At 31.3% G+C, this 27060-nt stretch overlaps 2 protein-coding genes across 3 annotated transcripts; both read left to right on the top strand.

The window, feature by feature from the left end:
- The first annotated feature begins 170 nt into the window (after window positions 1-170).
- LOC111621180 (protein PFC0760c-like) lies at window positions 171-10269 on the top strand. Of its 2 annotated transcripts, none has more exons than XM_023363255.1 (5): window positions 171-273; window positions 352-563; window positions 6976-8555; window positions 9769-9932; window positions 10013-10269. In XM_023363255.1, exons 2-5 carry the CDS (start codon window positions 392-394, stop codon window positions 10155-10157), a joined length of 2061 nt encoding a protein of 686 aa, XP_023219023.1. In that variant the 5' UTR covers window positions 171-273; window positions 352-391; the 3' UTR covers window positions 10158-10269. The 2 variants fall into 2 exon arrangements, with proteins under 2 accessions (XP_023219023.1, XP_023219024.1); XM_023363256.1 differs by having other exon boundaries at window positions 9759-9932; window positions 10013-10154.
- A 5639-nt stretch (window positions 10270-15908) lies between these two features.
- Window positions 15909-27028, top strand: LOC111621178 (60S ribosomal protein L13a-like). Its single transcript, XM_023363253.1, has 6 exons — window positions 15909-15999; window positions 16253-16325; window positions 26036-26101; window positions 26281-26528; window positions 26597-26719; window positions 26899-27028. Exons 1-6 carry the CDS (start codon window positions 15979-15981, stop codon window positions 26983-26985), a joined length of 618 nt encoding a protein of 205 aa, XP_023219021.1. The 5' UTR covers window positions 15909-15978; the 3' UTR covers window positions 26986-27028.
- The last annotated feature ends 32 nt before the right edge of the window (window positions 27029-27060 follow it).

Below are 27060 nucleotides of genomic sequence, written 5' to 3'. Positions count from 1 at the left end.
TGGTTTATTGAAAAAGGGATTTTTTAAATATAAAATAATCAATTTCAATCCATTTGTATGAACACATGTATCTACTATACTACACATGTATAATACACTTAAAATTAGTTTCTACCAATTAAAATACAAAAATTTGATAATTTTTAAATAATATTCAATTAATTGATGTATAAAATTATAAGTAATTAAAAGTAGAATTTATTTTTAGGTAAATTGTACATGTGTACATGTAAATAAATGAAATAATGGTTATACATAAAGCATTTATCTGATGTAATGATATTCCCACACATACATCAAGTAAATGATGATGCAACAGTAGTTATAATGTCCTTTTTTATATAATTTCAGGTGGTTTCTTACTTATTATAAAGAATAATAGATAGGAAACATGAAGGAGAACATTGACAGGACCGTCGTAGAATCTGATAGTCCTATATCCATCATTAAACAGCCGAACGTCGACAGTTTGATGCTCGAACGTCGAGAGATGGATACGAGTTTAGATTCTTTGTACGACTTTACTAACTCGGAAGACGACGGTTTCGAAGAAGATTTTGCGGGTGAGCAGGTTACTTAATGCGAAATGGATCTTATTTCTGAGTATGATAAATTATTTGAGAAAAATGAATGCTGTAATTGAGATTTTTAATATTTGACTGTAGAATCGGTCTTTGAATAGAACAATTTTATCGATACGCCAATATAATACCACCAACTTATAGACCAATAAATAAATAAATTTAAAAAAGTAATCAAAGTTTAATCAGTTTTAGATTCCATTTTTACTGATTCTGAAGTATGTTCCTAGTTGGATTGTAAATATTATGGTTAGTTTAACTACAGGTTCTGAAGTTTTCTCTGGGCCTGGGGAAAATCCCTGGTTCCTCCATCTCGACGGTTTTAGTTATTGGTTATGATGTAATTTTTGAAATGATTTCAGTGAATTATTGTACTAATTTCTGTATATAATTCTAGGTACTATACATTTTCTATGACATAAATTATTTGTTTTTAAGTACTTGTATGACATAAATTATTTAATGTTATTATGACTAATTTCCTAGTTATGTTGATATTTTTTTTTAATATCAGTATTGTGGAATTAGACTCTATTATGTTATTAAAGAGTTTCGTGAGTCATAAGATGTATGGTTACTCATGCATCGTTTTGTTTTGGATGTCATGACTCAATAATCATCATTTCTTTCATCATTGATTGAGTCATACCTGTAAATATAATCTGATGCCATAACTATTTCTTATAATAGAAATCTCTTTAACAACTCAGTTACTGTTAATACCAAATTATTTTTTCCAAATTATATTTAATTACTTACGTCTGCTGTAAAATTATTATTATTTTCACATTTGATATTTATACGCTTTATAATTAAGCACATTATGTTAAATTTTCGACAGAAAATTATAAATGAATTAATCAATGCACTGCGGATGAAGTTAAGGAATGTTAATAACATTTTTGACCCAGTTAATGGGTCAAAAATGGTTAAAAGTTCATTGATTAACTCATCAGATTAAACTACAGTGGCTAATTCATCCTTGTTAGATATTTAAATGACTAATTTCTTTAATTAATTGAGATTGTTAGATAGTTTCTATAAGAATATGGGAACCATATAATTTACCAACTATACACTGACAGAAATCTGTGTTATATTTTTATCATTTTTTTTCATTTAACCAAAATGTGTTCTGTCAATGCTGCTATAAGAGTTATGGCCTGACAAATGTTGATCCTGATAGACTGGTATGTGCCCTCATCACAAGCGTTCTGAGAATACATTTATAAATTTGAATGAGTTAAATGAGAATGATGTAATCATTATTCTTAATAGTGCAGTCTTATCCTAAATATTTTTATCAGATTGCTTCACATGGGCAGTTATTTGTGTCATTTGGCTTTTAATCCACAATTTATACATTTGAGTGAATGTAACATCGATATTGCTAGATGTCATTTTCTTTGTGACGTAAACTAATATTTTCTTTTGTGAATTTTATTAGTTTTGTTTAACACCTCATCAGAATACAGCAGCTGAATTGGTACTTTGTGAAAGTCAATAAGATGATGAAGAAATTGTTAAAAATGTTATATTTTATCGACTTAACTGAAGAAACAATTTCATTTATACATATTTCTTACAATCATATGAAATAATATTTGTAATATCATTTACTTTGTGTTCATCAAGATAACTCCTAAATAATTTAATTAGGATTTTTAACTGTGCTAATAGTTATCTAGTTAAATAAACAAGAAATTTACTTAAATAACAAAAATATTGCAGTATTCTGAATACTATTTCTTTAGTAATTTGGTTGCTATAATTCATATATATATATATATATAATATATTAAAAAATATGATTTATATGATGTTGATGTTGAAATCATGATATATAGTGAACTCCCATATAATATGCTCCCCTATAATGCAAATTCATATAATGCGATGAAAAAAATTGCAGCTAGTACTCATACAAAATTCTACTTTTATCATCCAGAGGTATATATTTTCTTCTTCAAATTCTATCCCTAGGTTTAAACTTGCATAAAATAGTCTAATATTGCTTATCTTGATGATGTAAATTGTAAAAAATTTACACACCTGAACCATTTACGGTGTGATCACGCAAAAAATCGGTAAACAAACGTTTTCGAACCCCTTCTGGGTTCTTTTCAGGTGTGTAAATTTTTTAGTAGTTCCGGTGTGATAAATAGTGAATTTATTTGATGTAAATTGTGTTTGTATTATCTAAAAATAAATAATTATTACAAATAAATTGAAAAATATATAATTAAATTTAATTATTTTGACAAAGGCAAAGAAATGATAGCTTACAGGAATTGTAAGATGTAACAAAATAACATAGTTAGGCCACATTGTATATGTAGCTGAGGATAATCAGAAAAGAAGAATTTGAAAGTATAACCAACTACCGTGTTTCCCCGAAAATAAGACAGTGTCTTGTATTAATTTTTGCTCTGAAAAATGCGCTAGGTCTTATTTTCAGGGAATGTCTTATTTTTTCCAGGAAGAAGAATTCACATTTATTATTGAACAAAAAAATTTCCAAGTCGAACTTAGACGAGATTGACGTATATCCGGTGTGTCGACCTGTCGCCTTTTTATAGCGTCAACATCGGACTCGATGACCAATTAGTGCTTACTGAACCGCAGCACTATGCAAATGTCATGTGGCGTGATTCCCGGCCGACCAATTAGCCATCACCAGCCGTAATGTTGTGCAAATCTGTGATTCTGAAGCCATAGTCTTATGCAAATCATGCCGTGTAGCGTAATTGTCTGCTGACCAATCAGTGGCTGTACTTTCAAAAAGCCAACGGCCAATTTCAACCATCTGTCGATGATCGTTACGACTGAAGAAAAACTTCGCTAGGTCTTACTTTCAGGGGGAGGTCTTATATTTTGCAATTCAGCAAAATCTGTGCTAGGTCTTATTTTCTGCGGATGTCTTATTTTCGGGGAAACACGGTAGGAGCAATCTTACGAGTTAGAGGATGTCCTCATAAATGGCAGAGAGATAAGTCAATGCCTATCTGAGAGAATTTAAAATGGAAAACTTACAATTGTTCAAGATAGTAGTGTTCTCCCCAAACTGGTTTTAGCTGATTGAGTGATCAGCTAAATTTCCTTACACTCTCAAGCAAAGCATTTGTATTATTTGAAAATTCTGAATTAAGGAAGGAAGGAAGTGTAGCAAATAGGTTTTTTTTTGATTTGACAGAATATGAAATGAGAGTTGAAAAGATGTAAATCAAGAAATTAACAGACCTATGACGAATATGTTCAATTTAGTCTGTTTTAGAGATAGCCAAAACCCATTTTAATAATGGATCTGTTTCTCAGCAAAATCTTGTACTTGATTGCTTCTTGTTCTCATTTCAATTGTTAGGAATAAGCATAAAATTGCTCCAGAGAATGAATCATATAGGAACACACAACAAAGATAGATACAGGCTTTATTGTTTCTGAGGATATGTCCAAAATGACAATCGAAAGTCATCATGAGTGGTCTACACGATGTTTTATGAACCAATAATAGACTTTTTAACTATACTCATTAGTTTAAATAAGTTTTGCTAGTAATTAGCATTTAATTTAAACTTGTTAACACTTAACCGGTGCATTTAAAGATATTGTAATGAAGTATTAAAAGGAAAGGTTATTATACATGCAGAAGAGCATAGAAATACTGTGACCAGACATTATGTTACCTATTTAATGGCATTATGGTAATACAGATATTATAATTACAGTTTGTAATAAGTAACTACTGTATTTTTGTGTGTATAACCTGCAGGTTATCTGTGTTAAAAAGTCAATTTGAAATGGGGTTCAGGTTATGGAATGGAAATTATATGCTGATTTTAAACTGCAATCATGAACTTTCAGTCATTTCTCAAGAAGTGCAGTGTATACAGTGAGGTGAATTACACAAAGGTTTCATTTTTTGTTCTAGCAGTTTTTTGCAGATTACACACCACTGTAAGTTATATGCAAGAAAATACTTTACTATTGAGCAATTGTTTGTTATGACAATGGCCAGTATGAATAAAAAAGAAGGAAATGCTAATAAGCATAAGGTAGAGGTAAAAGCAAATGCTTTGAGCAAAAGGTAGAAGCAAAAGCATTTCCTCTGTTTGGTATGAAAATGATTACGTTATAACCTCCAAGCAAATGCTTTTGGTAAACAAGTAAAAGGTTCTCAACGTGCAGGTTATGACACATTAATTCTCGTCTCTATGTTCTATTTTATTAGCTGTATTCAATTCATATTAATCATATGTGTTTGCCTTTGTTAATTAGTGTAGATATCCAACAAACATCAACACTAGTAAACATAGATCTGGAATCATAAGTAGCTTGTACGTTTAATGTAGGTTTTCCTAAGCCAAATGATTGTCGTAATTAATTGGGCTAATATTTTGCTATAATTGGGCTGCAATTTGAAAAAATTGTAGACCTATAAATTCCCAATATCATCCATCCATTAGTCGTTCTGTAATCTCGAGAATGGAGTTAGATAGATAAAAGGCGAGACCAGATATGGAAAACTTAGGGACAGGAAGCCCCAATTAATTACATACAAACTTCCAATGCAAACTGGAAGTCATGTTATTTCAATTCAAAACTTTTTCCTTGAAAGCAGTTAATAGATGACTCACACGTCTCTATTATTAAAGGCAAAGTATGATGTACAGGGGCAAGACACTACAGTAGTAATTTAAGATGAAGAGCATATATTTTAAATGAAATAAATTAAAAATATGATTAAAAATTGCAGCCCAGCATTGTGATGATGTCACAATAAATAATTGCTCCTTAATAATTAGAAACTAAGTAATTTGGTACTAGAGGTAGACATTAGGTGCCATCTCTTATCAAAATTAATAATTCTAAATTATTTAATAAATTATTATAACATTCTGGAAGAAAAGAACTAGTCCAGAGTGAGACTTGAACCCTTAACCTTTGTTTACTGTGTGGTGCACTTGTCAGTTGGCACTGTAAGTAACCGTGAATAGTTATATCTAAATATAAATACATCTGGAAGTGAAGACTTGCTTGGGGTCCAGATGGCATAACTGGCAAGTGCACTGCATGGTAAGAGGAAGTTGAGGGTTTAAGTCCCACTTCAGGCTAGTTCTTTTCTTACAGAATGTTCTAAATTATTTAATAAATTATTAAATTACGAAAATTATTAATTTAGATAAGAGATGGTGCCTAACGTCTACCTCTAGTACCAAATTATTTAATTTCTAATTAATAATTATAGCATAATATTAACCCAATTAATTATGGTGATAATTTTGTTTAGTATCAATACGTTGGGCTTCAGGACATTGATATATATATATGTAGGTTTTCCTTTTCAATTAATTTACTCATCATCATGAAGTCTGTTTTTCTATTCTTATGTGTGTGAGTGCAGTCAATCACACCAATTTCAGTTGGAAAGCAGTACTGTATTTATTTTGCCGTAACTGTTTTGCTTCCATGACAGAATGATTTGTTGTAGGAAATTTTATCCAACGATTAGCCGGAGCTATTGATTTCTCCACAACATTGCTCACAGTTTGTGACAATGTTGTGGAGAACTGCTCTACACCAAGTTTTTCTCCTATGCATTTTTGGAATCTAGGATCAGCTAAATATCTTAAACGTATTTTTTTTTTGTAAAGAAGTTGGTGTACCACTGCATTATTCAGTCATCGCTCGTAAAAAATTATGTGCCAACCATTCAACACTTTCTTCAAATCTAAATAACACCTTGAAATCACCGACTTGTTGGAGAGGAACGAAGTTTATAATATTTAACCTTCCTTAGATTAACTATTTCGGCCATGGTTAAACATTAACAGAAAATAAACCTAGATAAAAACAACAACAAACCATACTTCTCTCAGTTCAGTCTACATCTGACTAGATGCATGTATTTTGAAAGATATGCTTATGATTCAAAGTAAATGCTTGCTTTTATTTATACAGAATACTTATTAATTAATAAAGCAAAACCTTCATTCAAAAGCTTTTGCTTCATGCTCATAAGTATAAGGTTTTGCTTCTATTTTTATTCATACTGCTAAAAGAATTTCCTTCATATTTTACAAGAATAAGGTAATGCTTGTTTTTATTCATATGGCTCATTGTCACAGTGCCTAGCTGCAATTTTCAAACTGTAGATCTATAGTAATAATTTATTAAACAATTAATTTCACAGTTGATTTTTTAAAATATAAATTATAATTACAAACATCATTAATAGTCAGTATATTTAAATATCTTTTTAAACTTAGATCAACTACATCTACTTCATGCATGTACAGTATGTATTATTTAGTTTTTAAAGAATGCTTTAAGATAGATAAATGTATTTGGTCATATTAAATGGTTGTTTGTTTATTTCATTTTTTGATCTTTTCAGATCAACTTCAAGATAAAATAAGAGCAAAACTAATAGATGCAAATATTCAATTTCAAGCTGATGAAACACCAATTGAATCTGATCGAGTTCGTCACGTGACCTTTCGTGAAAGACTTGTCGATGTTGTATCGTGCACTCCTCCGGTTAGTCCTGACTTTTCAGAGGATGAAGATATAAATGAGAAAAGCTTAGAAGAAATTCAAACAGCATCACAAATACCATCATCCGAACATTTTGAGGATGATGTATACGGTTTTGATAATGAATTTGTGCCATTACTTTGTGAAAATTCAAAGTTGGAAGATATAAGTGAAGATAATGAGTCAAATTTAGAGGATAATTCTGATGATACTGTAGTTCAAGAAACAGTTCAGAAGGCTAATGAACTCGAATCAAACAATAACATCGATGATTACGAAAATAATAATTTTGAATCAGATAATGAAACTGAAAGTAAAGACTCTCAATTAAATGATGAAAATGTAGTTGAAAATGTAGAGTCTCAATTAAGTGAAGAAAATATAATTGAAAATGGTGATCCTCAAGTTAAAGACGAGAATGAAAAACAAGCCGAAAGTGAGAGTAAAAGGCATGAGTTAAATGAAGAAGAAGAACTTCAATTAAATGATGATAAGGATCAGATTGATTTGCAATGCAAAAAAGGAGAATTAATTGATACAGACGATTTATTATTATGTAATAATGATGTTGAAACTAATGAACTTCAATCATATGAGATACATAATAACAATGATGATCATCAGGAAGAGAAGGAATTGGAAATGGAAGAGGTTATACAATGTACTCCAAATGTAGAAGAAAGATGTGATTTCAAAACAGAAGAAATAGAAAATGAAGAAATCAAGTATGATGATGATGATGATGATGAAAATGATATTTCTGAATCTAAAAATGATAATTTAAAATCAGAAAATTCGGATGATTACATGCAATGTGATAAGCATGAAGATTTAATTGAGGAAATCAAAGAAAATGATTTTGAAGTTGAGGATAATTCAACTTTATTGCATAATAAACCGGTTGAAGAGCAAAAAGTAGAGGTTTTAGAAGCTCCTGAAAGTAAAATTTCTGTTTCTGATGCTATGTTGGCTTTAAAAAAAGATATAAAATGTTGTCCTAATAATGCTCAAAGTAAACATTCCAAATCAATGGAAGAAATTTTAAATCTGAAAAGATATGAACCTCCTACAAATTCTACATCTTTATTCAAGAATTTTAAAGAATCCAATTCGGCACTACCTAAATCATCGCCGAAGCACTCGAAAACAAAAGTGTCATCTTCAAAATCCAAACAGGCTGGAGAACAAGCTTCAAAAAAATTACCAAATTACAAGGGTAATCCAAGATCACAATACGGGCTTTCTCAAGAAGAATTAGAAGAATTGAGACATCGAAATAAAGAAAAGGCTTTACAAAAGAAAATGAAAGAAATGGAAATTGAACAAGATAAGTTGCAAAGAAAAAGAGAATCCGAACAAGCTTATGAAGCTTGGCTTATGAGGAAGAAAGCAGCAAACCAGACCAAAAGTACAGAAAAGAATAAAGTCAGTGATGAGAAAGTAAGTTTAATATGAAATTAAGAATATTTACTTTTATATTTTGAATGTGAGCAAATTGCAGTATGAAAATGTAAACCAGATGTAGATCTGTCTGTTTTTCAACATAGTAATCTCATCTACTGAGGTCATTTATCAATGCATTAGATTAGGGATTCAAAGATGCATCTTGTATATATAACCAATGGATATATTACAGTATGCATTTAGTCTCGACACAACCAATGAACTGGTGAATGACTTAATAAGCTTTTACTAGAACATCCAGCAACCTTACAAGATAGCAGAAGCAAATAGTTCTATATTGGCATTTGTAAACATATTTTGTCAAAATAGCTTGGGTTAACACTGACAAGTTGTAAAAACTGTTGATAATATAACCATGGAGGAAGCCACATTACTTCATTAGAGCTCACCATATCCGCAGCCCGAGTGCAATGTGCATCAGTAATTGCACCAATGAACTCCAATGAATATTGGAACATATTTTAGAATATCATAGTTCATCAATATGCTATTTGATGCATACTGAAATGAACCTGACATTTACTCCCTTCATCAGACTGAAAAGTTGGGTCTCTTCACAAGACAGCTGGTTTATTGAAAAAGGGATTGTTGGCATTGGACAATAATGCTGGCAGCATGCTGCCTATAACACTGGATTGCATGAATATTTGAAATTCTTATCCTGACATTGTCAGTCTTTCGTGTAGTCCTCAAAATGAATTAGCACTTTTGATGCATATACTTCTAGTTTCAGGAAGATATCTAACAAGTCCTCTTTCTACCATTCAATTTCATGATGACTATTGCCTTTGTACAAAGATGATTGTGTTGAAAAATAGACAGACAGAATGCAGGAACATAGATGGACAAATTCAAACTTGTTTGATGTTTCTTATCATTTTAAATATATTTTTTACTTTCCTACATAAATATACAGTGTGATCAAATGAAAAGTTTACTTGGAAGTAAACTGGGCAATTCCAGTAATTGGGACTACCTAACTGACTCATCATGTTCAACTAATTCATTTATTTCAAATTTTACATGACGCTCCTTGACTGCATAAAGTGTTCAAGATTTAAGTATTTAAGTGATACTTAGCAAGGTAGTAACAAGCACGGCATTGCCAAGTTTACTGTTGGCAAGTAAACTCTTCGTTTGATCTCCCAGTATTATTATTAAAATTTTAATTCAATTAAGATTTTATTAGTCGGAACCAAAGAGAAACAGCAAAGAGGCGGACGAAGCTTTTCGAATGTGGTTGGAAAAGAAAGAGGAGCAACTGTACGTAGACAAAATAATCAATCAGCTACAAAAAGAGGAAACCTCGCAAGATAATCGTAAAAAATTGGATGCCAATAAAGCATTTAAAAAGTAATTTTTATCTTCTAAAAATATATTTATATATATTTATCCAATACTAAATTTTATAACTTAAAATTTTTGCATTTCAGATGGCTGAGAAAGAAACAAAGAGAACAACATAAAGGAAAATCTACATCCAGACCGGTCGATTATTCAAACTCATTACCTCTTTCTGCTCGTCATCTTGAAATGTTTGCTCAAAAATTTTATGCGTATTTAGGGAGTGATTTGTGATATGTACATAAATTTTATAGAAATTTTATTATTATTTATATATATTATTTAATATTTAGTTTGTTATGGATATACATATACAGTATTTATAATTTAAGCTTAAATCAAGCAGCGTATTTATAATTTTACAATTATTTATTAAATGACAATCAAGAATATTCACATTTTATATGAGAATATTGAATTTTGTTTGTGTTTAATGTAAATTTTATTGAGGGATTAAAAATTTGCTTTTGACACCATTAAGCTATTTATTCTTGCATAGACTATTCTGATATTGAAGAAATGTTATATTTATAACGTTAGCGATTTATATTTTCATATAAAGATTTGATTTCATAGAAATCAAATTGCGAATTTACTTTGAGTATAAATTTCTTTGGATAAATAATTTGTAATTAGCTGGGTTAAAGCCCAAAATCATTGGGTATTAAATGATTTTTTTTAATGTAGAATTTTGGACTTGATTGTATACAGGTACATGCTGCTTAACAGCCCATACATATGATGGTGTTCTCTTAATATTATAATGGAACTGAAAAATTTGTAACTGTTTGCATCTTTTTTATGCTTAAATATGTATGTATATGTAAATGCTTACTATTGTGTTACATATAGCTTATATGAATGTTGAATTATACCATATTGGTTTTTCTAAGTACACTTAAAACATACTTTTCTCATAATGTATCAATTGTTAAGCAGCAAGTACTTGTATATAAAAAAGATAGTGTCAAAATCAATAAATAAAGCTAAATTCTTTAATTTTTTACAATGCTTTTACATAAATACTGACTTTAATGGTGTCAAAAGTTATCATAATTGTTTATACTGGTTATAAATGTAAGGATGAATAACTTACTGCTATTTTACATTCATTTATGTCAATGTTCTCACACATTTAAACCAATTAATAAGGAACCAAATAATGTCATTTTCATTTGTATGGCATAAATTTTGTTAAATGTGATCTGACTAGCATAATATACTATTTTATTTTATATCTAATCATGCCAAAGTTATCAAGTAAGATGCAATGAAGGTGCAATATGTGCAATATTGTTATCGAATAGTTTTTACAGTTTATACTCATAGTTGCATGTTTTTGAAGCATTTAAGAAAATTTATTTGTTATAGAATTAAAGGTAGTTGTAGTGGTGGCTTTAGATTGTGCGAGGCCTTAGGCAAGTACGGACTTATAAAGTTTTTATAAAAGGCTTTGTGTTACGTGATACTTGATACTACAATGTGGAGATTCTACAGAATTGGAGAGGATTCTAGACAGTTGAGGAGGATCTAAGAGGATCAAGGTTGACGACTAACAAGCATATAGTTGCAATTCCGAGACACTATGTAAAGCCTAGGTTTCCTATGCCTAAAGCTGCCACTGGGTAGTTGTTAATATATAGTTAATATTCTGATATTTCAGAGTAATTACGAAAAGAATAATAGCATAAAATGTTAGTGAGATAATATGCTAATTTTTTGAATAAATATACATTCCAAATAGTTAAGTAGGAAAGTTTAATATAAACAGAAATGATTGTTGTTTGTAATTAATAATGTTCCTTAAGAGAAAGCATCTACAGATTAAAAAACACAGAAAATGGTAATTTTGAGTGCCCAAACGAGTATTTCGTGTGTAAGCTATAAAATTGACTTTGAATTAATTACAACCATCACGAAAACAAGGTGCCTTTCCTCTTTCAATAGGACCAAATTAATATCTATTGTATATAAATATAGTATTTTTTATATATATATCTTGTTGAAGAATTGATGGTTATCATTTGAGACATTCCAAATCTACAAATTTCACTTAGAAATTGAAATGTGATAGCTTTGATATTCGAAATTTCAATGTTGTTATAATATAGATGGTATAATATAGTAAAAGCTTAAAAGCTAAAAAACATTATTTCATAGTTATGAATAAATAATACACCAAATTTATTGAATTCTGAATGTTTCTCTCATTCGTTTTGTTGGTTTGGCCAGAGACCCACAATGGAATGGTCTAGCGAAGGCACAGTCAAACACTTTAGTCAGATAACCCACGGAAATTTCCAAAGGTCAGACTTTGACTCTAACCGGGTCCCTTGGATTGCTGATCCAATGCTTTTGCCACTTTGGCCATTCAGAAAACTTAATATATATTAACTTTTACAATTATAAAAACAACAGGAAGTTCCTGAAGATCCTTTAATTTTTGGTTCACTGTTCCTTGCTCATTAAATTGTTATTTTAAAGAATATTGATTATTTTTGTTCCTAGTCATTTATATTATGTATTTAATCATTAAGCATAATAAAATTTAAAACAAATAAAAAGTTGAATTTGTTTTGATGTTTTTTTGTATAGATATTATGCAAATAAGTAGTGTAATCTATCTTCTTTTGGATTATAAATATATAGAATATATTTAAATGACTGTATAGTTTTATAAATATTAATTTGATAGGGAATCTTAGAAATGGAGTGTATACACTCAATACCATGTGGTTTGATCTGACTACCAGAGGTCTTTTAAAGCCCCCTGGTGGTCAAGTCAGTGACGTTGCTTATGATAATTGATTATACCAAATATTAAAATTGAAGTATACAGGTTTATTGTGTCACTCTATTTTTAATAATATCGTTTTAATTTAAAAATGAAATTAAAAATTATAAAAGGCGCACTGTCTTGTAACGCGAGTTAATACAGCTGTATAAGCAAACCAATGACGTATTAATATTAAAGCCGCTTTATCCAAAATTACATTTACTGAATTAGCTTCATCATTTGGTTTAGATTAGTTTTCTATGAACGTGTTTATTGGAAAAGTGTTTTAAAATAAATACAATAGGCACGCACTTTCACGACTACTTGTTCTTGAAAAATTATAGTGCGAGCTGCGCTATTTTCATATTTCTGTCGTGTACGTAAAACAGCCTTTTTTTTAATTTTTTTTCTTTTATTTTTGACTCCTCGTGGACGCTAAGTTCGGCCAGACTTACAAAAAAAAATTAACCTCCCTCCAAAAACTTTCTGGGGTTTTTCGCCCGCCTGGAATTCCCAGAGCGGTAGGCCGACGACTTAACGTTTCGGCCATCAATTATTCAACCCAAATTTAAGAAAAAAAATTTACGCTACATAGTAAATTAGAAAACTGGTTTAGAAAATTGTTTGTTAAAGAAAAATTGCAGAGTTCATCGACAATAACTAGGATAGCCAGATACTTGGGGATAAAATAAGTTCTTCCCAAAAGATACTGGAACGCTTCAATTTCAGGACATGCGGGGGTGTGTATTTTTACTCTGTCAGTGACAAAAATATATTTAAAATGTGGAGAAAGAGAAAGGTAGTTTACTGTAGGAACAGTTTTTAGAATAAAGTCTTCCTGTCGCTAGGTGGTAGACGAAAAATCCGAGACGTCTACTGGTACCCTCTAAAATAAGAAAGTGCAAATTTTCTGTTGGCAAAACACAGTTTAAAAAGAGCATAATAATATATGTGAAGATTTCCCAGATAAATCTTTATTGTAGAGGAGAAGGTGGTATTATGGAACCCCATTTTCATTTTAGTGAATTGTAAACAAGGTATCATAACTACACCCACGTTTTTTTGTGCGAAAAGTACTAGTAACTATTAAACTAAATGTTCCTAATTGGATTTTTCGCTAGTGTAACTATAAGTATGGTTTTTGAAGGCTTTTGTACAAAAAGTCCGAAAGTAGGCTTAGAGAAAATCGGGTGGTAATATGGAACCTTACTGTATATTTTCAAAAAAATGCTTTAATGTAGCCAAAAACAAATAGGAAAGGACAAAAAATGTTAAATAATTACAAAATTATTTACTCCAATGTATTTTATCGCAAAAATGCTTTTATAATAGAAAAATATGACCTCCATCAACAATATATATTCCAGCAGCTCTTTTTCGATATTGTCAGGAAGAATTGGCTTTCTACCTAATGTCTTTTACACAAATTGCTCCGGACGAATGTCTGCTTGCAAATAGAGAGTTCGGATGAGTTGGGTTCTATATTAAAAGCACCAATGGAATCGCCATCTTGAATTAACTTATGTCTGTCAAGACCAAATTTTAAAAAACGTGAACATCACACAGATTAATTAATATGTACTCCTAAGTCTCTGGAACGGAATACATGCACCAGTGAACTTACAACTACACGATTTATATTTTAAAAATAATTAAATTCACTTAGCATTCAAAACTTTCGAATTTTGAAAAACACAGATTTGCCGATTCTCTACGGACAACCGTTTAACTGAAGTGAAATGGGTTTTTCCCTGGCTATGGATGTCTGCCTAGTTCAGTTCAGCCACAATCCGCTACAAGTTCGCCTTTGTTATCAGTTCGAAATGGGTGGTTCCATAATACCCGCAGTGTTCCATAATACCACCTTTTCCTCTACAGTTTAAATTGTAACATATTTTTTTTCTACGTTTTTATTTAACTTGCTTTTTATCGTCCTCAAATATTGAAATTCAGAAGCTTCGAAGACATACTGTATCTAAGTCCGATGACAATGAATTTTATTGATGTTTATAGGGTTGTCCTCCGCCGCTATCCTATAAATATAACCAAATATAGAATTTAATCATTATACATTATGTAAATGCGCTACAAAGATGTTTATGGTAGGGTGTGTTCAATCCCCTATCCCCACTTCCGACGGCTGGATAGCCGATTAAGGTAGCAGCATAACGCTCTGAAGGACCCGGGAAAGGAATCCGAACAGATAAGAAAAAAAAACCCAGGAATTTTTCGGGGCCCTTGCTCACTACCAAATCCTCATTACCCTTGGCCGAATCTTGGCTTGGGCAGACTTGCTTAAAAGCGGCCCTCTTAGTTCCCAAACAGGCCAGAAAGAATTTTAAAAAATCCACCCCTAATCACGACAAACGTGACCAATAAAAGCGTATTTTTTTAAAATTTTTTTAAATACATTAAAATATTAATTTCTTTTCTTTGATTATCATAATAAAAAGGCGAAACAGCCGAGAGGTTAAGGTGTTAGCCTGCCGCTCTTGGATAACCGAGAACGAATCCGAACAAGTCGAAAAATTCTAGGAATTTTCGGGTGTTTGTCTCATCCACCCCAATTGTGGGCCTGCTTGAATTCATAGTGGGCTTGATTATAAGGCCCTTCATTTGTCAAAAAAGATGTTATTAACATAACTTTCGTTCCATTGAAAAATATATTACTTATTTTGACTTTTGTTGGCTGGGTTTTATCTTCCAGGATTTATCTCCACTTCGACAGTAATTAATAAAAATGTGAACATAAATAAAAATATAAAATTAACATTGGCTGGATAGTCGAGGCGTTAAGGCATCGGTCTACCACTCTATGGATCCGGGATTAAATCCGGCCATAGCGGATTCATTCCCGGATTCATGAACCCATTATGGGTCGGGGTATAATCGGAGAGGTGGACATATCCGGAACAGAGCGTCCACAAAATATTCTTGGTAATTGAAACAAAGCGGGGTTTTCGCCCGCTTTGTTTCAATTACGGGTTCTTAGAGCGGTGGGTACGGTTAAAAAGGCCGCCCTATTGTTTACTGGGCGGAGAGGAATAAAATTTAATAATGTAAAACAAATTAATAACGAATAAAATTCAAATGTTACAAATTATTATTATTATTATTATAAAAATAACATTTATACTACTAAAAAGGAAATATAATTTAAAGAAGTTTATGGTATAATTAAATTTAATTTCTTTCAGAAAGGTTCCACCAGAGGGAAGTTCCGTGCGTTATCTTGTTGGAACCCCCGTTTTCGTCTTGTCTTTCTTACACGTTAGGGTTATGACTGGCTTTACTCGTAAGGTAAAATACGTTATTATTGTAGATAATTAACGAATTATATATATTAAAATAAAATTTAATACGTAAGCTATCTTCGCGTCAAACCGTTTAAACGTTAATTGTACGAGATTAGTAAAAATTGAAGTAGATTTATTTACTTAAGCCTAACGACAACGTGGACTCTGTAGCTAAGCCTAAAATGCTGTTTTGAATGAATATGACGAGTTATTCTTTTGTGTATAATTCCTTATAATTTGTTATTTCTGTTGTTTAGCCGATTATTATCGACGGTCGCGGCCATTTGCTAGGCCGACTTGCCGCTATTGTTGCTAAAACTTTATTAATTGGTAAGTTTCTACAGTTTTATTATTGTTAAAATATTTTAAATATGTTTATAACTAGAAAATGTTTTGATTATTTATCTTTATATTTAAAATGTATATTGGGAAAATATAGTGAAATGTCTATAGATCATATATAAGATTTTATCGAGGATATCACTTGGAGTGGAAGTTCTTAACCTTTTCAGTTCCTTGGACACCTCAGGTGAAGGCCACCCCTTCTCAGAAAAATGTTTTTAAATATAAAATTTAAAGGAATCCAGTATTATTGAATTGTAGCAGTTGAAATAAAAAAAAAAAAACACAATAGTTCTTTCTTCACACATTAAATATTAATAATACAATTTATTTAAAATGTAGGAATGTTAAATTATATTTTTTAAAGACGTGTTGCGGTGGAGATTATTGTTTGTCTTTAATCGGAATGTTGAATTATGGTGTGGTATCTGACGAGGCAACGTGTGTGCCTTCGTGTTGGACATCTAATCGATTTTGACTTTGTTTTTGTTGTTTCAAGTGTCGAAAATCCCGGTTTGCAAAGATATGTTGTTGCAAATGGAAGCACAGCTACCATAGCTCGTCTTGAATTCCAGAATTCTCCAAGGTTTTTTGAGTTAAACTCCAGCTGTAGTAAGTTTTTTGACCCAAAATCAGTAAGTTCGTCTTTGGTTGTTGGCATCTGCGATACAGTTTATATCAAAAAGAAACCGATTACAGATTTGTGGTTCATTTCTTGTGCCAATTTTAGAGAAATGCAACAACTATAATATATAAAAATACAGTAGAGTGTCGATTATCCAAAACAATTTGGGACTGGATTGTTTGGATAACTGATCATTTATGAAAAAATATATTAAACAAAACTGTACTGTATATACAGTGGTGTCTTGTATAATGTACGCCTCGAATAACGGACGCTGCGAATAACGGACTTTCTGTTTGGCCGTTACGTGACTCGAGCAACGGACTTTCCGTTCGGCAGTTACGTGAGGCGACCAATGGACTTTCTATGAACAATGCGAATGATGTTTCCACTCTTTTGTTGTTGCCAATGACAATATGTTANCATCGTATTTATAATTTTACAATTATTTATTAAATGACAATCAAGAATATTCACATTTTATATGAGAATATTGAATTTTGTTTGTGTTTAATGTAAATTTTATTGAGGGATTAAAAATTTGCTTTTGACACCATTAAGCTATTTATTCTTGCATAGACTATTCTGATATTGAAGAAATGTTATATTTATAACGTTAGCGATTTATATTTTCATATAAAGATTTGATTTCATAGAAATCAAATTGCGAATTTACTTTGAGTATAAATTTCTTTGGATAAATAATTTGTAATTAGCTGGGTTAAAGCCCAAAATCATTGGGTATTAAATGATTTTTTTTAATGTAGAATTTTGGACTTGATTGTATACAGGTACATGCTGCTTAACAGCCCATACATATGATGGTGTTCTCTTAATATTATAATGGAACTGAAAAATTTGTAACTGTTTGCATCTTTTTTATGCTTAAATATGTATGTATATGTAAATGCTTACTATTGTGTTACATATAGCTTATATGAATGTTGAATTATACCATATTGGTTTTTCTAAGTACACTTAAAACATACTTTTCTCATAATGTATCAATTGTTAAGCAGCAAGTACTTGTATATAAAAAAGATAGTGTCAAAATCAATAAATAAAGCTAAATTCTTTAATTTTTTACAATGCTTTTACATAAATACTGACTTTAATGGTGTCAAAAGTTATCATAATTGTTTATACTGGTTATAAATGTAAGGATAAATAACTTACTGCTATTTTACATTCATTTATGTCAATGTTCTCACACATTTAAACCAATTAATAAGGAACCAAATAATGTCATTTTCATTTGTATGGCATAAATTTTGTTAAATGTGATCTGACTAGCATAATATACTATTTTATTTTATATCTAATCATGCCAAAGTTATCAAGTAAGATGCAATGAAGGTGCAATATGTGCAATATTGTTATCGAATAGTTTTTACAGTTTATACTCATAGTTGCATGTTTTTGAAGCATTTAAGAAAATTTATTTGTTATAGAATTAAAGGTAGTTGTAGTGGTGGCTTTAGATTGTGCGAGGCCTTAGGCAAGTACGGACTTATAAAGTTTTTATAAAAGGCTTTGTGTTACGTGATACTTGATACTACAATGTGGAGATTCTACAGAATTGGAGAGGATTCTAGACAGTTGAGGAGGATCTAAGAGGATCAAGGTTGACGACTAACAAGCATATAGTTGCAATTCCGAGACACTATGTAAAGCCTAGGTTTCCTATGCCTAAAGCTGCCACTGGGTAGTTGTTAATATATAGTTAATATTCTGATATTTCAGAGTAATTACGAAAAGAATAATAGCATAAAATGTTAGTGAGATAATATGCTAATTTTTTGAATAAATATACATTCCAAATAGTTAAGTAGGAAAGTTTAATATAAACAGAAATGATTGTTGTTTGTAATTAATAATGTTCCTTAAGAGAAAGCATCTACAGATTAAAAAACACAGAAAATGGTAATTTTGAGTGCCCAAACGAGTATTTCGTGTGTAAGCTATAAAATTGACTTTGAATTAATTACAACCATCACGAAAACAAGGTGCCTTTCCTCTTTCAATAGGACCAAATTAATATCTATTGTATATAAATATAGTATTTTTTATATATATATCTTGTTGAAGAATTGATGGTTATCATTTGAGACATTCCAAATCTACAAATTTCACTTAGAAATTGAAATGTGATAGCTTTGATATTCGAAATTTCAATGTTGTTATAATATAGATGGTATAATATAGTAAAAGCTTAAAAGCTAAAAAACATTATTTCATAGTTATGAATAAATAATACACCAAATTTATTGAATTCTGAATGTTTCTCTCATTCGTTTTGTTGGTTTGGCCAGAGACCCACAATGGAATGGTCTAGCGAAGGCACAGTCAAACACTTTAGTCAGATAACCCACGGAAATTTCCAAAGGTCAGACTTTGACTCTAACCGGGTCCCTTGGATTGCTGATCCAATGCTTTTGCCACTTTGGCCATTCAGAAAACTTAATATATATTAACTTTTACAATTATAAAAACAACAGGAAGTTCCTGAAGATCCTTTAATTTTTGGTTCACTGTTCCTTGCTCATTAAATTGTTATTTTAAAGAATATTGATTATTTTTGTTCCTAGTCATTTATATTATGTATTTAATCATTAAGCATAATAAAATTTAAAACAAATAAAAAGTTGAATTTGTTTTGATGTTTTTTTGTATAGATATTATGCAAATAAGTAGTGTAATCTATCTTCTTTTGGATTATAAATATATAGAATATATTTAAATGACTGTATAGTTTTATAAATATTAATTTGATAGGGAATCTTAGGGATGGAGTGTATACACTCAATGCCATGTGGTTTCATCTGACTACCAGAAGTCTTTTAAAGCCCCCTGGTGGTCAAGTCAGTGACGTTGCTTATGATAATTGATTATACCAAATATTAAAATTGAAGTATACAGGTTTATTGTGTCACTCTATTTTTAATAATATCGTTTTAATTTAAAAATGAAATTAAAAATTATAAAAGGCGCACTGTCTTGTAACGCGAGTTAATACAGCTGTATAAGCAAACCAATGACGTATTAATATTAAAGCCGCTTTATCCAAAATTACATTTACTGAATTAACTTCATCATTTGGTTTAGATTAGTTTTCTATGAACGTGTTTATTGGAAAAGTGTTTTAAAATAAATACAATAGGCACGCACTTTCACGACTACTTGTTCTTGAAAAATTATAGTGCGAGCTGCGCTATTTTCATATTTCTGTCGTGTACGTAAAACAGCCTTTTTTTTAATTTTTTTTCTTTTATTTTTGACTCCTCGTGGACGCTAAGTTCGGCCAGACTTACAAAAAAAAATTAACCTCCCTCCAAAAACTTTCTGGGGTTTTTCGCCCGCCTGGAATTCCCAGAGCGGTAGGCCGACGACTTAACGTTTCGGCCATCAATTATTCAACCCAAATTTAAGAAAAAAAATTTACGCTACATAGTAAATTAGAAAACTGGTTTAGAAAATTGTTTGTTAAAGAAAAATTGCAGAGTTCATCGACAATAACTAGGATAGCCAGATACTTGGGGATAAAATAAGTTCTTCCCAAAAGATACTGGAACGCTTCAATTTCAGGACATGCGGGGGTGTGTATTTTTACTCTGTCAGTGACAAAAATATATTTAAAATGTGGAGAAAGAGAAAGGTAGTTTACTGTAGGAACAGTTTTTAGAATAAAGTCTTCCTGTCGCTAGGTGGTAGACGAAAAATCCGAGACGTCTACTGGTACCCTCTAAAATAAGAAAGTGCAAATTTTCTGTTGGCAAAACACAGTTTAAAAAGAGCATAATAATATATGTGAAGATTTCCCAGATAAATCTTTATTGTAGAGGAGAAGGTGGTATTATGGAACCCCATTTTCATTTTAGTGAATTGTAAACAAGGTATCATAACTACACCCACGTTTTTTTGTGCGAAAAGTACTAGTAACTATTAAACTAAATGTTCCTAATTGGATTTTTCGCTAGTGTAACTATAAGTATGGTTTTTGAAGGCTTTGTACAAAAAGTCAGAAAGTAGGCTTAGAGAAAATCGGGTGGTAATATGGAACTTTACTGTATGTTTTCAAAAAATGCTTTAATGTAGCCAAAAACAAATAGGAAAGTACAAAAAATATTAAATAATTACAAAATTATTTACTCCAATGTATTTTGTACGAAAAAATGCTTTTTATAATAGAAAAATATGACCTCCATCAACAATATATATTCCAGCAGCTCTTTTTCGATATTGTCAGGAAGAATTGGCTTTCTACCTAATGTCTTTTACACAAATTGCTCCGGACGAATGTCTGCTTGCAAATAGAGAGTTCGGATGAGTTGGGTTCTATATTAAAAGCACCAATGGAATCGCCATCTTGAATTAACTTATGTCTGTCAAGACCAAATTTTAAAAAACGTGAACATCACACAGATTAATTAATATGTACTCCTAAGTCTCTGGAACGGAATACATGCACCAGTGAACTTACAACTACACGATTTATATTTTAAAAATAATTAAATTCACTTAGCATTCAAAACTTTCGAATTTTGAAAAACACAGATTTGCCGATTCTCTACGGACAACCGTTTAACTGAAGTGAAATGGGTTTTTCCCTGGCTATGGATGTCTGCCTAGTTCAGTTCAGCCACAATCCGCTACAAGTTCGCCTTTGTTATCAGTTCGAAATGGGTGGTTCCATAATACCCGCAGTGTTCCATAATACCACCTTTTCCTCTACAGTTTAAATTGTAACATATTTTTTTTCTACGTTTTTATTTAACTTGCTTTTTATCGTCCTCAAATATTGAAATTCAGAAGCTTCGAAGACATACTGTATCTAAGTCCGATGACAATGAATTTTATTGATGTTTATAGGGTTGTCCTCCGCCGCTATCCTATAAATATAACCAAATATAGAATTTAATCATTATACATTATGTAAATGCGCTACAAAGATGTTTATGGTAGGGTGTGTTCAATCCCCTATCCCCACTTCCGACGGCTGGATAGCCGATTAAGGTAGCAGCATAACGCTCTGAAGGACCCGGGAAAGGAATCCGAACAGATAAGAAAAAAAAAACCCAGGAATTTTTCGGGGCCCTTGCTCACTACCAAATCCTCATTACCCTTGGCCGAATCTTGGCTTGGGCAGACTTGCTTAAAAGCGGCCCTCTTAGTTCCCAAACAGGCCAGAAAGAATTTAAAAAAATCCACCCCTAATCACGACAAACGTGACCAATAAAAGCGTATTTTTTTANAAATTTCCAATAAAAAATTAAAATTATTCATGCTAAATTGTTACCTTTTAATGGTAAAAAGATGCTACTCTTCACCATGATAATCCGGAGGAGAATAAAAGTCTGCGTAAAGATAGTAGAAGACCTACTTAAAGCATAATGGATAATCATCAATATTTTTTCATATTATGTATTATTATTGTTCATTTTTCTTTATTATTCTATTAATTTGGGCTGATTTCTTTCTTATTTTCGAAGCGTAATGTTAGATCCTTGAAGGCTTTTCGTGTTAGAAGCGTAGCGAGGAGCACTTTTCTTATAAGATTTTTCCATTTTCGCGCTCGTTTCTGAAGCTCAAACACCATATTTGTTTCTATTATTTATAAAATATTATTAATAAAAGTTTCACCTTAGCAAAATATTAAAATACCCGTGACAATAAAAATAAAATAATAATAAATGTATGGTCACGTGAAGTACACGGTTAGCTCTCATCTAGGTCCAGTATTGTCTTAATTTTGCACGCATATAGGTCCATAGTCTTAATTTTGTTAAAAAAGAAAATAAAAAAAAAATATTTGAAATTTAAAGGAGGATTCTTATTTAGATAAACTGAAGATCTGTAACATTACGATAAGAAGGAAGAGAGATAATAGAGATCTTGTCCTCAAAAAGCATCACTTAGAATATCAAAGAAAAATAACTTCAGGCCTGCATTAATGATGGATTTCCTCCAATTATCTCTCATAAGAATATGTATAAATAGGGTTTAGTGTGTTAAAAATATCTTTAAAGTATCAAAAATAACTTTTAAAAATGATCACAAGTAATTTATGATGGAGGACTTTCGAGTTATTGATGAATGTGAGTAACAATCCTCTTAGAAGGCCATAAAAATACACACACACACACAAAAAATCAATAAAATATTAAAATTTGAGGGTCCACATTGTCCGGAGCCCCCAAATTTAATCTTTTATGTGCTGCCGGCTCATTAGAGCTGGAGCGAATCTAACTTTGAGGTTCCTTTTGGCCTCTTTAACAAGTACAGTACATTACTGTACTTGTTAAAGAGGCCCTGCTTTATGTTTTGGGTCCTTGGTCTCGGTTCTATTAGCCCTTACGTAGATTTTCCTAGAGTAAAATTTCGCCCCTTAAAAGGATATTAGACTTTGCTGGCCCGTTATGGATCACTTTCGCCCTGCCGCTGTCATAAAGTAGGACATATTTGTGGTCATTAATTATATGTTACACTGTGTAATGTGTAAAAGTATCCTTCTGAGCGAGTGTTTATCTGATAAAACATTAATGAATAATAATACATAACATAATTAAAAGTATTTTTTTTTAAAGAGGCGATAAGATGTAGGCCAATTGAGTGGATCAATTGCTAGAATAATTTTTGCGATCTCAACCTTACGGAGAATATCAACCTCTTTGCCTATTGATGCGAGAATGATTCACAAAATATGCCTTTTTTATATTTTTTTTTACTTGGATAGGAACAATAACAATGAAATTGGGAGGAGATTTCTCTTGTTCTTAAACAGTTCGCGAACTAGTTCAACTCGCTTCCTCTTTCTTGCTAAATATAGTAAAAAAAAGGGGGTTTTAAAAATGAAGGGAATATGCCGGAAATGTTAAATTAAATTAAATGATTAATTAAATTTAAAATTTCATATAAATATTATCGNCTCCTCCTCCTCACAACATCTGACTACCCGGCATAATTGGTGACTGCTCCATTTTCATTTTTTTATGGTACAGTACAGTTATTTTATGCTGCGGAACGAATTATATGTTTTAACATGTATTTCTATGGGAAAATGCGTTTCGTATAATGGACTATTCACTTAACGGACGTGCACCTGGAACGGATTAAGTACGTTATACGAGGCACCACTGTATTTTGAATCTCACGTCTTAGAAATTCATACATTACATAAAGTAGTACAGTAGAGCGTTGTTTATCCGAAGGTCGGTTATCCGAAGGAATTCCAGTCGACAAATTTAAATTTTCGCCAGTGCTGTGCCACTGTAATCTTTGGCTATGTCTTCGGCTACTCAGATATTTTACATTTTTGATACTAAATTAACTTCGGAAGTATAATTTTTTATTGTTTTTATATTTTTCAATATATTTATTTTGTTTGTACAAAATAAAAAAATAATTTTTAATGATACCATAGTCTTCGTTATTAAATTCAACGTGAAGCGACGCGCAACGGAGAAAAATTTCAACGCGGGATAAATTAATATATTTTTCCTTACATAATTGGTTATCCGAAAAATAAGTTATCCGAACAACCCCAGTCCCAATTGATTTGGATAAACGACGCTCTACTGTACATTAAAGTAGGCCTACAGTTTATGTTGGCAGGGAGGGAGAGAGTGCTGCAACACCACAGCACTAGCAGAAATTCATTTTGCTGATTGAAAAGCTTTTGGTTGATTGGTATTCAGATAATCGATGCTCTACTGTAGTTGTTTTTATTGGTGATCATATATACAGCTAATACTACCGTCATTTATTGCATACATTCATAAGTGAAGAAAATGTTAGATTACAGTAAGAGATGAGGGAGAATAAAGATAATGAGCTAATTTTTTTCTAATCTAATCTCGTGGATCCTTGTTAATGGAGTGTATCAATAACTTCAAATGCATGTGGAGAATTTGGTATTCTGGATATCTTAAAAATTGGGGAAAATTAGTATACTATTTTTGTTATTTTGTTGGTTTATCATTGTAAATAATTTTATAAACTTTTATGTCATTTCTGTTTTGCTGTTTTAATATCACTTGTAGAACTTTTGTAGAGAAACTTTTACTTGGTTTTTGTATTAATGTATATATTCTCAAGTGAGAAAGAAGGCAAGCAAGCACATGTTTTTAAGTGGAACTTATTTGTGTTCTCACCAGGGCTGTGGAGTTGCGTAAAAATCTACTGACTCCGACTTTTCCTTACCATCCGACTCTGACTCCACAGCCCTGGTTCTCACAAAAAATCTGAACTTTAGATACATCTTGGTTGATTCACTTGTTTGAGTTTGGTACTCTCCAAATCTGTTTATCTTTTAACAGTGAAGTATTTGATATTTTCAGTATTTTTTTTTTTTTTTAATCTCAGTAAATTGGTAAAGCATTCTCTTCATTTTAAAACTGGAATGGATTTAGGCTGGAAACATAAATATGTAAAATACAGCATAGATGTGAATGGAAACAAAACAATATTTCTGACATTTCTGCCAACCAAAGTCAAGTAGTGAAAAACTGTATTTAAGTGTAACCAAATGTCTTTCGTGACTATCACTCTAGTTAGATGTGTTATTTCAGTTTCAAAAATGTTGTATACTTTTCTCTGGTACCTATAGCAACTGAAAGATGTTTAAATTCAGATTTAATGCATGTATTCAAGATGACTTTCTAAAGTTTACTAGTTTTTAACATATTAGCCTTGTTTAATGTTATATTCTAGTATAACTCATAAGAAACTGGTTGAATGCTTGACAAAAGGATACAAACTGACAATATGTATTTTTGTAGTGGTTTGTTTGCGTGTGAACCTAGCTTAACTTAAATTTTGAGTTCATTCATTTTCTGATTTTTGAGTTTTCTATGGCCTGTCTCCCTCGAGTTTTACTAGGTGAGTGGTTACCATTTTTTGAATGTTAGGTACCATTGGATTCTTGTTAATTTATCTTAAAAATTATGATGATCTCTTAGTGAATGAAAATGTGATTATAGTTTACATGCACTACCAGCTGATAAGAGAATTTTTATAAATATTAAAGAATTAAAAATTTGATGAATGACTTACAAATTTAATTTTCTTTCCTCAGGACAGCGTGTGGTGGTGGTGAGATGCGAAGGAATAAACATCTCTGGAAGTTTCTTCCGTAACAAATGTAAGTTCAAAGTAAATATTAAGATAAATTCAATAAAAATAATGATGAGCATTTTTTTTCCTTACCTACATTGATTGAAATAATATGATAAAATAGAAATCTGAACACACGAGATATATTTAAAATTTAAAAAAAGACAACAGTTGTAATTTAAAAAAGGCAAATTTCTATTTTTTTAGTAAAATATTTGTCATTTCTGAGGAAAAGATGCAATGTGAATCCTGCCAGAGGACCCTTCCACTTCCGGGCTCCCAGTAAAATATTCTGGCGCACGGTACGCGGAATGCTTCCTCACAAGACCAAGAGAGGAGACACCGCCCTCGAAAGACTGAAGGTTTTCGAAGGGATCCCTCCCCCGTACGACAAGAAGAAGCGCATGGTCGTACCTTCGGCCCTCCGGGTGCTGAGGCTCAATCCCCGCAGAAAGGTATTATTTCGATTGCTAAAAGTCATCAGCTTTATGCCTTTTTTTTTAACACTCCTTTGCAATTTCAGTATTGCACGTTGAGTCGTCTATCGCACGAGGTCGGTTGGAAGTATCAGAATGTAATTGCCACGCTGGAAATGAAGAGAAAAGCGAAATCGGCTATATATTACTCTAAGAAGAAGCACGACGAGGTAAGCGTTCCATAGATATGAGCTGCTGGCGTTCCGATCCTTCGATGATGATCTTTCTTCGAAATGAGAATATGATTACAACTTACATGCACTACCAGCTGATAACACATTTATGTTTTATATATTAATCTTCAAAATATTAAGAAATTAAATATTGAATGTGTTTTGTATTTTTCTAGAAATTACTCCAGCAAGCTAAAGAGAAAGTGGCCAAGAGGATCGAACCTTACAAACAAATAGTGGAAAGTTATGGTTACACTGTTTGAAACACAGGTGTATAAAGTGACAATAAAAAGTCTTTAGATGAAATTGTGTAGTTTTTGTTTTATTTTAAAAAGTAT

Source organism: Centruroides sculpturatus, unplaced genomic scaffold (assembly GCF_000671375.1).
Source record: "Centruroides sculpturatus isolate CEXI.00-Female unplaced genomic scaffold, Cexi_2.0 scaffold132, whole genome shotgun sequence".
Taxonomy (NCBI): Eukaryota; Metazoa; Arthropoda; class Arachnida; order Scorpiones; family Buthidae; genus Centruroides; species Centruroides sculpturatus.
The sequence above is the reverse complement of the archived record's forward strand: the minus strand, read 5'-3'. Positions and strand labels throughout refer to the sequence as shown.

Bases quoted from the DNA above. Each gene is read 5' to 3' on its own strand.
- LOC111621180 (XM_023363255.1), top strand. From the start codon at position 392: ATGAAGGAGAACATTGACAGGACCGTCGTAGAATCTGATAGTCCTATA. The intron at 564-6,975 runs GTGAGCAGGTTA...TGATCTTTTCAG, and splicing joins TTTCGAAGAAGATTTTGCGG to ATCAACTTCAAGATAAAATA. The intron at 9,933-10,012 runs GTAATTTTTATC...TTTGCATTTCAG, and splicing joins GCCAATAAAGCATTTAAAAA to ATGGCTGAGAAAGAAACAAA.
- LOC111621178 (XM_023363253.1), top strand. From the start codon at position 15,979: ATGACTGGCTTTACTCGTAAG. The intron at 16,326-26,035 runs GTAAGTTTCTAC...TTCTTTCCTCAG, and splicing joins TGCTAAAACTTTATTAATTG to GACAGCGTGTGGTGGTGGTG. The intron at 26,529-26,596 runs GTATTATTTCGA...TTGCAATTTCAG, and splicing joins GGCTCAATCCCCGCAGAAAG to TATTGCACGTTGAGTCGTCT.